This window comes from Halyomorpha halys, unplaced genomic scaffold (genome assembly GCF_000696795.3).
Source record: "Halyomorpha halys isolate HHAL.00 unplaced genomic scaffold, Hhal_1.1 Scaffold1280.1, whole genome shotgun sequence".
In the NCBI taxonomy this organism is placed as follows: Eukaryota; Metazoa; Arthropoda; class Insecta; order Hemiptera; family Pentatomidae; genus Halyomorpha; species Halyomorpha halys.
The window spans coordinates 54,212-66,894 of record NW_027106955.1 but is presented as its reverse complement, the minus strand read 5'-3'; the positions used below and the strand labels follow the sequence as shown (position 1 = coordinate 66,894).

The window sequence follows — 12,683 nt, the reverse complement described above, 5'->3', positions numbered from 1 at the left end:
AAACATTAAGGAGTAACACTACAACCATACAATATTTTTATTCAATACCAGGCTAGTGGGCCTTACATGGTTACTATAAAAGTTTTTTTTTTTGTTTTAAGAATTGATTATGAGAGGGGGTATAGTCTTTTGCAAAAGACACCCCTAACTACTCCTTTAACAGTTGGTAACAGGACGTATAATTTCATGAACCGTTTTATGATGAAGTCCTCTATTGATTTCATTTGTAGTTCCCGATGCAATTGGCTATTTGTTAAAAACCAAAGGGCATCCATTACGATTCATAGGATCTTGTTTTGAAAAATTGACACTACAAGAGACAATTATGAACTGATTTTTCACATTAAATAATTATGGGAAACAAAACAGAATAAAGGGGTTTTGGAGAAAAAAAAATTTAATTCCTGTTTTCAAAGTAAAATAATTAGCTTATCAAGGGTTTCAGAACAACAGGAATTTTATAAAATTTGATAAAATAGTCGATGTACGACATGTTACAATCTCACAAGAGGAGATCATAACACAAAAAAAAAAGCAATCCTTCCCCGCCAGACCCACCCCGCTAAACCCCCCGGGGAGCGACGGCCCTAAATCACTTTTGAAATATTAGCTTAAAACGGGAAGAGGAAACTTTAAGATAGTTAAATCGAGCAAAAATTGAAAAACAGCATGAAACTGATGCCCATTAAAAAACTTGATACCCATGGTATTTTTGTCTTCATATGTGTTCCTCTGTACTTTTTCATCACTTAGTTTTTTCACTGGATTCCTGTATGAGACTAGATCAGCCATCAAGATATTTCATTTATTATTGCTCCGTGCCACAATTCTGTTATCACTGCTTGCTACTGGCCTAACCAGTCCTTTAATTTCTTCATATGGTGTTATCTCAATTGTATGGATTGATGAACTATATGAATCTCTATTAGTACCGCTTTTCACTTAACTTAAATAAGTGAAGGATTTGAACACATTGCAGGCCTTTTCTATTATAAAAGAGCTTTAGTATTGCATTAAGAATAAAACCACCATAAAAAAAAGATTTTTTTTGTTTAAAAAATAAATAAGCCTGATCTTGTTTATATCTGGTAATAAAACTAACAATATTTGCATTTTATATTAAAATTAAAACAAATAGAAATAATAATGAAACATAACACAATAGACTCTAGGATGCACAATACATTAAAAGGAAAAAATTATTTCTTTATTCATTTGAAATTAAATTGTACCTGAATCAGAAATATTCGAAAGCAAGCTGATATTCTTCTTTTTCGAATTCTCACTCACTTCAATATTGGGAATTTCCAAAACTAACTCCATAGGCCACCTGAATTCATATTTCCATTTATATGGGTTGACAAAATGGAATGAACGTTCTTTCATGAATGCACTGAAAATAAATGTATTTATTTTAAACTTTTGAACCTTATTAAACTAACTAAAACAAATTTAAAGACAAGAAACGAGCATAAATATATAATTAATAAAAATAATATTTCCATTTCGAAAAAACTGTAATATAAAGTATATTGTATAAAATGGCCATTTTTTACTTTCACTTACCTCTATATGGAAAAAATAGTAAGGGAAAGTATTGCGATCTTGCAAAATTTTGAATTCTAGTTTCGTTTCGAAATAAATGTTTTGAGATCTCCTGAGTCTAAAAATCATATTCTCACAAAATGGTCTGTGTTTAGCTAAAAAACGAAAAGTCTTATGAAACTAAAATTAAATATTTAAGAAACGTTTACACCTGGAATGTGTCAGCAACAGACTAGAAGAGCGACTTTATAGAATTGAGTTTTCAGATGTTTTAATTTTTTGAAAAATAACTCCAACGATTTTGATTAAACTCAGTATATTAATGCAAAATTGAAATTTCTTTAATCTCAGATAGGTTTTATCCCCATTGAAATAGTCTGACAAGGCATAAATGACGAATATTTGAAAAGTTTTCCTTTTCACTCAGGAAGACCACCAGATACCTCCCGATTGCAGATCCATGTTTACGACATCGGTATGTTTTGTTATACTTAACTCTAAATAAGTATTTTTATAGCAGTAGAAAAATAAAAATGTTTGATTCAAAACTTCTCCATATTCTCATCTTAGATTTTTTTTTCGAAAACCAAAAAAAAAAAGTGGTAATAACCTGCACACCAGCATACCAATTTACTCAAAACTTGGAGACATAAGTAGGATGGTAAGATTAAGTTGTGTGATGTGCATCAGATTTTTATTCTACTACTATTATTTCATATAATATATCATTATTAACTGTTAAAATCATAATTAATGGATAAAATACCTGTGGGTTTGAAAATAAAGAATAATACAGGAGGAAGATGTGTAATAAACAAAATTCAAAATATAATCAAACATCAGAAAATTTAATTTGACAATATTATCTCTGAAGATATTTTTACTATAAACCTTTTAAAATAAAATTTAAACGATTAAACAAACAAATTTTTTGTTGAATTTTATTATTTATTTCTTCCTTTTTAAAATATCTAACAGATATCAATCTTAAGGAAGACTGGAATTTTTTTTTTTTTAAATTTTGAATTAACTTTGAAGCAAAATGTAGAAAAGGGCAATATAAAATGAGGGCTGCCAATAAAGTAATTTTTAAAAACAAATTATCGCATTTATTTGAATGAACCTTCTTAAATGAAATGTAAAATTTTAGGCTTTTGTTAGGTTACACGTCTCTAATATTATCTCAAGAAACAGAAATTATGATGTGGCTTAGATCACTGCCTAGGGTTCGATTTTAACATACAAAAAATCTTTTATTAAATAAATCAAAAATTCGTATCCAATTCTGTCTCAACACTTTATTTTTCACCAGTCCAACGTTTCGGCCATTCTAGCCATCTTCAATACAATCTCTTCCTCACATTAATTTAAAGTTTCTTTTGTAGGCTATTCTGCTCAGGTCATTGTCTTTATTATAAGTTAAAAGCCTATTTATTTAAAATATAAAATCATTAACATTTAATTTTCCTCTATAAGATTATCAACAATTAATACACCACCATATAACAAACCATTCTTTAGGAAGAAATTGTATTGAAGATGTCCTTGAAGATGGCTAGAATGGCCGAAACGTTGGACTGGTGAAAAATAAAGTGTTGAGACAGAATTGGATACGAATTTTTGATTTATTTAATAAATAATTACCTTATCTCAAGAATTTGAAATAATATAATTAAAATAAAAAAAATCTTTGAATAGAATGAAATACTTCCAGAAATATATATACGTTCATTCAGATATTCACATTCATGAAACAATTTCTTTTTTTTAATTTCTATTGAACAAAATAAAAATAAGACATAAATTTCAAAAATTACTACACACTTATTTAGATTTAGGAGGTTATTTTAACTGGTTTTGATTAATAATTTTAATTGGTAATAAATAGTGGGATGAGTTTTAGTTTAGAATTAAAATTAATCTAAACAATTTCAAGAAAATATCTGACAGGACAGAAATTTTCAATATAAAATCCTAAATGGTGGAAATGAAAACCTATCTATTAAGTTCTGTTTATTTTGGTATTTTAATAATCTGTATACTTGTTAGTGATATTTGATAATTTCCTCATCATATTGGTAAAAAACAATTTAATTTTCATAAGAGAAGATGGTTGTGGATGGGGTCAGAATATAACACAAATAAGTTGAAAGAACTTATTTAATAGTGGCAAAGTTTTGGCCAGAATTTCTAGCCTTCATCAGGGCTAAGAACAAACAACAAGATAACCAATGAATACGAAAAATAATAAAAAAAGAAAATATAAATAGAATGACATATAGTAAAGAATAGTACAGAATGAAATTAATAAAAATAAAGTGATGAGAGAAGTGGAAAATAAAATTAAATAAGTTCTTTAAATGTATTTGTGTTATATTCCGACCGCACCCCCAACCATCTTCTCTTCATATATATTATCCACGGGAAACTATTTTCTCATCATTAATTTAATTTTCACTTTAAATTCTTTTAGAAAATGTACTTACTCATTTTTAACAAGCCTGTTCCACTCTTCTTTTCCCTTCTCAGGATCATGAGCCAATTTTTTATTCTCATCAAATATTCCTCCTAAAAAAAAAAAACATGATTAACAAAATCTTTCACATTAAACAAACTGCCTATTCAGGACTTTTTAATAAGTTAGAAAATATTAGGTGATATTGTGGCATAATTTTGCAAATAAAACCTAAGATAAAACAAAGTGTAAAAACTGAAACATAAGGGGTATTAATGATGTTGTGTTAAAAGTAAAATGTTTTACCATGTTAAATGTTATAAGTATAGGATTGTGAGCAGCCCTATTTAAAGTCATGTTAAATGTTAAATGCATAAGAGCTCCTAGCGGACTTTTTGAGCAACTTTCTTTATAACCTTTCCTTCCAAAACTTCATGTTATTGTTTACTTCTAAGTTTTGGATAAAGTAATTTATTACAACATTCCTAAATTAAGTGAAAAGTGGAAGTAGTGTAAAAGTTTACCTACTGAGTGTCTTACTGATCTCATGTATGAGGAAGAGAATCCAGATTGGCAACTGTCATTGCATTATTATTATTATTGTCATCCATTTCTTTATTAGTTATAAAAACATACGAAACAATACTAACACAAACTACAAGCAAGTAACCTAACAACAACAAATAAAATGATGACGAGCTCAGTTGGTATGTTGTATGACATAATTCTCCATAAGACCAAAACAGACCTTGTAACTCAACCATGTTACATGTTATATCGTTTTAACATGGTAAAAGAATTTTTTTTTTCCATGTGATTTTAAAATAGCCACCAAACTGAAATCTATTTCTATTATCAAGAAAGTTTTTTTTTTTCTTTTCTTTTTAGTAATTGGTCTTTTGGATGTTATTCAATTAACTAAGTGCACTAAGTTATGTATTAATCATGCGAATGAAATAAACTGATATTCAAATTTATGAATTTGAACCATATATGGAATTATAAATTGAACCAGATACTCTTCATTATCATTAATTGGAATATATTGTTAATATATATTTGATAATTAGCTCCATATTGTACAGGTACAGATTACTAACAGTAGTAACCTCTACAATGCCCTATTAATTAAAAATGTTCTCAAAAAATACTATACAGAAGGAGCAGATCCAGGTGGCAGTCAAGAAAGAAACAAAAAAAGAAGCAAAACTATTTATAAGTAGCCAACATTTCGTCTCACTTAGTTGTAGTTGTAGTAGGGATTAGTAAATATTGGTACTAATAAATAGTTTTTTCTGTTATTTTTTTATACTTTCCATGATCACCACTCGGACCATCTTTCTACAATAAATTACATATATGTAATAACTATATATAGTTATCTAATCATCTTCCAAAAAATACAATATTTTGTTTTTGCTATTTTTGTAAGTCCTGCTATTTTCATATGTTCTTAATGGTACTGCCTGATAGATGTTGCTATCTGGTCAGACCTCAATTGTTATACTTCGTATTATAAATGTTATCTACTTTATTGATCTATCTATAAGCACAATTATACGTTAACAAAGTACTTAAAACATTAGCTTACAGTTAACTAACACATATGGACAAACTAGAAATAGTTTCATCACAAATTAAACATTTTCTCTACATAAATATACCACAATATCAAATAACATTCTTGTATCATGTTTTCTTAGCCCTGAAGAGGGTCTAAAATGTAGACTAAAACACTGCCACATAGAAACAGTAATAAAATATTTACTATGTGATTTATTCCTAACCACATTAAATAGATTTCATCAACTGTCTTCATCGTTATAAATTTAAAATTGAAATATGTAAAAAACTTACTAATTTGAGAAGTGTTCTGGAAACTGAGAGCAGGGTTAACATCATGAAGAGGCAAAGCTAGATCCGATGTGCTACCTTGAACTTGTTCAGATTCTTCAGAGCTTGGAAGTCCCATAGTTTTTCTTCTTTTTATAATGCGAACAGGAGGAGTATTAAAATGAACTAAATTCTTCTTTTGACTAGCATCATCAACAGTAAGTGTTTCGACAACAGCAGAAGTAAATTTGGAATTGTCAACGGTTTTATTAAAACTTTCACATCTGCTCCCTTCGGCAGGTCTTATTGCCTGTTTCCCTTTGGGAGTTCTGAAATCAGTACTATGGTTGTCCGCTTTTGATTCATTTTCAAATATTTTACGAAGGCTATTAACTTTGCTATCGCTCCTGTCAAACGTAGACATGGATGGCTCGTCAACATGCATTGGACTACCAAGCTCAAGATTTTGAGTTGAAGGTACAAATTTGTTTTTCACTTTATTCAAGTCAGCTGATTCTCGACTATCGGACAATATCATATGTGATGAGGTTTTAACTAAATTATCATTTATTTTATGATTACTAAATTCTAAATTATTATGTATCAGAGCTTCATCCTTGATACCAAAGGTATTAACATTTTGACAGATTTCAGAACTATTGCCGATAATTTTCTTTTCAGAACTTTTTAACTGAGAATAATCTTCGAAACAAGCATTCTCCAACTCCTCAGTTTTGGCTCTCTTTGTATCTTCACTAATAGGATTTTTCATTTCTGAATCGTTCTCATGTGAAGAAATGTTTTTCTGTTTATCTGATGGTGTAGGTGAAATAATTTCTTCAATATTTTTGGGGAACACTTCCTGTGATCTGCTTATGGCTGTTTTGTTATTCTTAACTGAATTATCATTAGAAATATTATTGTTATTACCTTTTATATCATTAATACTCGGACACAAACCACTCTCGTATTTTGGCCTGGTTATAGCTTCTGTGAATTCCATCTGAGAGGCATCAGGAATTTTATTTACATCAAGCTCAGAATTGGGTAGTGTACCTGATTGTTTTTCGATAACATCATTGTTTTCTTTTGGTTTAATATTTTCCTTAAACTGCATCTGCGGTTGCATAGCTTCAGTAAAGTCCATTTGAGTAGTGTCAGTGAAAGAATTAGTAACTTGATTGGTAACTGGGAAAACTTTTTCGCAAGGCTTTGATAGCAAATCTAAGTTTTTACAATTTTGTTTTTCCAAATCAAGTAAAAATTCCATCTGAGGTTCATCAATTTGATCATTTTTCTGTATTGTCAAGTCATAACTTGCATGTTTATTAGAACTGCGTTCTGTATGAGTTTCATCGCTCTTTCCAACTATAGGATGTTCGACGATGCTCTTTGTTCTTGCAAGATCCTCTATAAACAAGTTTTCAACATTTTCTTTGTTTTTAGGGGAAATAACATCGTTTTTAGTTTCATTTTCTTCTTTATTTTGATTTCCAGATGCAAAGATAAAATGCTCAGCATTAGGATTTTGAAGGAATTCTGTAAATTCCATGTTTGAAGAACCAAGCAAGTCATTTCCATGTGATGCCACAATGCTCTTTCTCTTATTCATGAAAGGATTTTCATTACCAAATATATCCTGTGTCATTTGCCCAGCATTGAGCTCATTCCTGACTGGCAGTACTTCAGTAAATTCTAATTGTGAAAAATCACTTTTCAAAGCATCAAAAGTCTTTGGTTCGGGCACAAAAATATTTTGAGAACCGGATAAAAATGGGAAATTCTGAGAATTTTTATTCTTTTCTTCGCCTAGACTATCTTTAATTTCTGGCCTAGGAATGTCTGAGCAATCACTGGATATAACATTCACTTCTTTTTTATCAGAACTTTCTTGACTCCTTACTAAGTTCGTAAAGATGTCATGATGTGGTACATTTTCTACATCAGTAACATCCATTGAACACGAGTTGTTCAAATTCTGTTCAGACAGAATCATTTTATTTTGTAAAGCGTTATGATTCACAGAGATACCTTCACAAACCTCTTTGCTGTTTACAATAGCTTGTTTCGACTTAAACATGGGAAGCACTTCAGTAAATTCCATATTAGAAGTTTGAAGATTGTAATTCGGCCCAAAAATATTATTTTCGACAGATTTACTGGAAGTTTCACATTTTAAGTTCACCTGCTTTGCTGGATTTAGAGGGGCTTGTATGTTTCTTGAAGGTAAAGCCTCAGTAAACTCCATCTGTGATAAATCTTTTGAAATGCTTTGCACCAAGTTTAATGTTTGTTGTGTAGTTACCCTCTTAATGTTAACTTCAACATTTTCATTTTTTTTTATGTCATCAACAATATCATGCTGATCAATTTCAGTAATATCCGTTGTATTTGAAACATTAAGTTCATTTGAAATTTCATCTTTACTTTTAACATTTTGAATGGAACTTGATTCATTTTTTCCAGGTTGTTTATGCGGTGGTAATGCACTAGTAAATTCCATACAGGAAGAGTTTCCTAGAATATTATCAACAACTGAAACAGGAACTGCATAATTTTTTGTCATTTCGTTATTGTCAAATATTTTTTGTTCGCTTTTCCCAGCACTCTTCAGGACATTCATAGGCAGACCTTCGGTAAACTCCATATTTGAAGCATCACCCACATTTATAAATTTTGTCTCAGTTGGCTTTGAATGATCTGTCAACCCAGTTGTGTTCATATTGACCTTAGCATCTGATTTACTTCTGACATTGCACGTTCCACTTTCTGAATCTGCGAAATTAAGTTCAGTAATATTCATGGCATCTGATTCATTCAAATCTTGGGATGGAGGAATATTTTCCCTATCTACAATAATATTTATCCCTGAAGAGTTTTTGTGAAAACCAGAGTTACCAGTGAAATTAGAAGTGCTTTTTCTTCTATTAAATTTATTAAACATAGGCACAGCTTCAGTAAGTTCCATTTGAGATGTTTCACCAACTTTCTCAGAACAACCCAAAAAGCTATCCTCTACCTGACAAAGCGGATGATTATTTGATTTCAGTTTTTCAGAGTTTAAGTCAACCTTCAAGTCTTCCATCTGAGATAAATTAGAATGAGCTGACAATCTACTTTCTGGATGCTTATTGAAAACTACATTATTAAATGGCAAGTTCTTAGAAGGTATAGGGCAATATGGGGATTTAGACTCATCAGCTTTTAAGCTGGGAATTATATCATTTTGTATCTTATTTTGGGAAGGTTTCAGAGGCATCAGGCGTGAATTATTAGGCCTGTCTAACATCCTTTCTGCTACGTAATTGTTAACCAAGTTAACATTCTGAGAAGGCAAAGCTTCAGTTAATTCCATTTGTGTTGTATTATTTTTTACTAGCCCAGATTCATCAATATTAAAAGTCGGAGACGCTAGGATTTTAGGAGGTAGAGCTTCAGTTAATTCCATCTGGGATGCATTGTTGCTTTTTGCTGTCCTGGATTCATCAATATTAAAATTGGGTACACCATAACTCGGCATCAACTTTTCGAAAGGTTTTGATTGCTCTATTTGAGAAACAGTAGTAGTGCTACGGATGTTCGTAACCATATTATGGCACCCAATGTTTTTTGAAGGTAAAACTTCCGTAAATTCCATTTGGGAGGCATCATTGCTTTTTACATGACTTGGGATCGACGGATGTCCCATTTCTGAATCGGAAGTGATAATATGATTGTTGGCAACCGAATTGGGATGATCAATGTTTTTAGAGGGTAAAACTTCTGTAAATTCCATATGAGACGCATCATTGCTTTTTATATAACTTGGCAATGACTGACGTCCCATTTGTGAAACAGAAGTGCTAATATGATTGTTGGCAACCAAATTAAGTTGACCTATGTTTTTAGAAGGCAAAACTTCTGTAAATTCCATTTGGGAGGCATCATTGCTTTTTACATGACTTGGGATCGACTGACGTCCCATTTCTGAATCAGAAGTGATAATATGATTGTTGGCAACCGGATTGGGATGACCAATGTTTTTAGAGGGTAAAACTTCTGTAAATTCCATTTGAGACACATCATTGCTTTTTATATAACTTGGCATTGACTGACGTTCCATTTGTGAAACAGAAGTACTAATATAATTGTTGGCAACCAAATGAAGTTGACCTATGTTTTTAGAAGGCAAAACTTCAGTAAATTCCATTTGGGATGCGTCATTGCTCTTTGCTGTCCTAGATGTATCAATATGTGAATTGGGAATCATATTGCTCTGTATTGTATTCTGGGAAGGTTCTGGATGTTTTATGTGTGAAATATTTGGCCTATTTATCACATTATTCTCTAGATAGTTCCTGGTAGCTACATTTTTGTATTTAGGAGGAAGAGCTTCTGTGAATTCCATTTGGGATGTGTTACTATTTCCTAACCTTGATTCGTTACTATTTGAATTGAAATTCATAGAACCTTTTATGTTAGTCAGGACAGGATTTAGTTGATCTATAGGTGAAGTATTTGGCCTAGGAATCAACCTATCTCCAATATAATTGCTTACAACTAAATTGTTTTCAACTGGATTCAAGTTCTTAGAAGACAGTACTTCAGTGAATTCCATTTGTGATGCATCAATTTTTGTTGCCTTAGATTCATCACCATCGAAATTTGGAAACAAAAGATTTTTCTTTGGCTTCTGTAAAGGTTTTGGATATTCCATTCCTGAAACATTGTCTTGATGTCTACTGGACTGTTCCAGGTCCATACCCAAGCAACCGAATAAATTTGCAGGATTATTTGATATAACATTTTCAGTTTTTTGTTGACTATCTAAATAATTTTTATCAAGAATAGGCAGAACATGATGTGATTCTGGTTTTTTGGGCTCTGCAAAAGCCAGAGTAAAATCCATTTCGGAAACCTCCAGAGGAGACTTCTTTAATTCACACTTATTTTCCAGTATATTACAAGTATTTTGAGCAAAAAGTGTATTAGGTTTCAAGTAATTATCAACTGTACAATCCATAGCTGATTCTTCCAATAGTTCATTTAGTAGCATTTTCCTTGGATCAACAGCTAATGGTGCATCTTCTGGTTTATTCTCAGGTTTAGTTTGTAATGGATTAGGTTCTAAACCTTCTTTGGTATTCTGATTATTTATTTCAAATGGAAAAACTGGTCTATTGATACTTAGTTCACTAAACAAGTCTGTGTCTTGGTTGCGGGGTGCAAATATATCTGGTAAACCTAAAAAAAAAAATTAAATTGATGAATTAATTACATAAAATTAAACATTCACATACCATACTATTATTTAAAAAAAACTAAACATATAGACAGAATATATGTTACAGTTTAGCTTCTGACCCTGTAAACTACCCTCAAGTATCAAAATGTTTGACATGCCCATTGAAATTAAAAAAAACTTTTCATGTTTTCTTTATTTTTGATTGATATTATTTTTTTAACCACAGTTTAAAGTATAAATTATGATATTGAAATGGGGACAATCTTCTCAAACTTTAAGGATTACTTAAATCCATTATCAGTAAATATTGACATTTTATATGCGTCAAAATGATAGACACACTTCCTGTCGTTTACTATTTTCTTAGTCCTTTAGATTTGAAATTGTTAAAATACCATTCCTACTGCAGTGCAAAATTTGTTTCAAAATAGACCTAAAAAGAACATGAGTTATGGAAAAAAATAAGCATTTCTCCGAAGAAGAGCGGTTTGATTTCTTCACTCTACAAGAACGGGATAAGTTGTAGGGAAATAGCCCGCCAAATAAGGCGGAGTTTTTCATTAGTCGCAAAGTTTATTCAGCACGGGGAGACATATGGAAGCCACTGTTCTACTGGGAGGCCCCCTGCTTTGAACAGTGGTGGTATATTCTAATCGCATCCAACTCTTGTAAAACAACAAGAGCAATTGCTGAGGAAGCTGGAGTTCAAACTAACCTAAGGAATGTCTAAAGATTATTAAAACAGAAAAAATTGAAAAGAAAGCCAGTTTTGAGAACCCGTCACAAATTAGCCTGGATGGCCTTTGCTCGTAATATGATGTCATGGACTGAACAGTGGAAGAGTCATCTTTAGTACTGAAAAAAAAATTCAATCTGGATGGACCAGATGGATTTTCCTATCATTTTTAAGACTTAAGAAAAGAAGAAAAAAACTTTATCAAGGCGTCAAATGGGAGGAGGAAAAGTTATGGTTTGGACATCAATTAGTTACAAAAAGAAAAGAACTTTGGTATTTCTTTCATCAAGACTAAACTCAGCTGAATATAAAAATTTGTTAGAGGAACAGAAGTTGACTTTTAATGACATGTCTGAAGGCCTGCCAGTTTTTCAGGAAGATAATGCTCCAATACATTCAGCAAAAATTATTAAAGACTGGTTTACTCGCAACTCAATTACCAAATTAGATTGGGCTGCTGCCTCCCCAACCTGAACACATTATCAAAAATGTTTAGGGAACACTTCAACAAAAGCATTACAACTGGTAAAAAATAATAATAAAACATAAATAAATGAAAAATTCAATAATAAATTACCTTGAGGTTTCTGTGGTTTTATACCAGTGATATCCATTGCTGATTGTTGGACGATAGAAAGATCTGTTAAGTCCATTGTATCATCGAGTATTGTTATGTCATTCTCTTTAGTTAAACTGTTAATATTGCTGCTCACACTGAGAAAAGCAAATGAAATACAATAAATGATTGATCTATATTTAAATACTAAATAATCAGGGAATCTACCAAAATAGGCTTGAAAAATATTTTCATATTTTTCTGACCATTTTCTAATTTATAATACTTGTTACACCACATTAATTAATAGTTAAAGTTAATATATACATATATA

The 12,683-nt window shown here is 31.0% G+C and overlaps 1 protein-coding gene across 2 annotated transcripts in view; it reads right to left on the bottom strand.

The window, feature by feature from the left end:
* Positions 1 to 12,683, bottom strand: part of LOC106689106 (uncharacterized protein PF3D7_1120600) — a 30,222-nt gene that overhangs the window by 6,397 nt on the left and 11,142 nt on the right. For both annotated transcript variants that reach the window (XM_014433889.2, XM_014433888.2), the window contains 4 exons: positions 12,371 to 12,507; positions 5,858 to 11,056; positions 4,032 to 4,113; positions 1,233 to 1,393 (listed from right to left, as the gene is read on the bottom strand). In XM_014433889.2, coding sequence (XP_014289375.1) covers positions 1,233 to 1,393; positions 4,032 to 4,113; positions 5,858 to 11,056; positions 12,371 to 12,507 — 5,579 coding nt within the window. The remainder of the gene's footprint in view (positions 1 to 1,232; positions 1,394 to 4,031; positions 4,114 to 5,857; positions 11,057 to 12,370; positions 12,508 to 12,683) is intronic.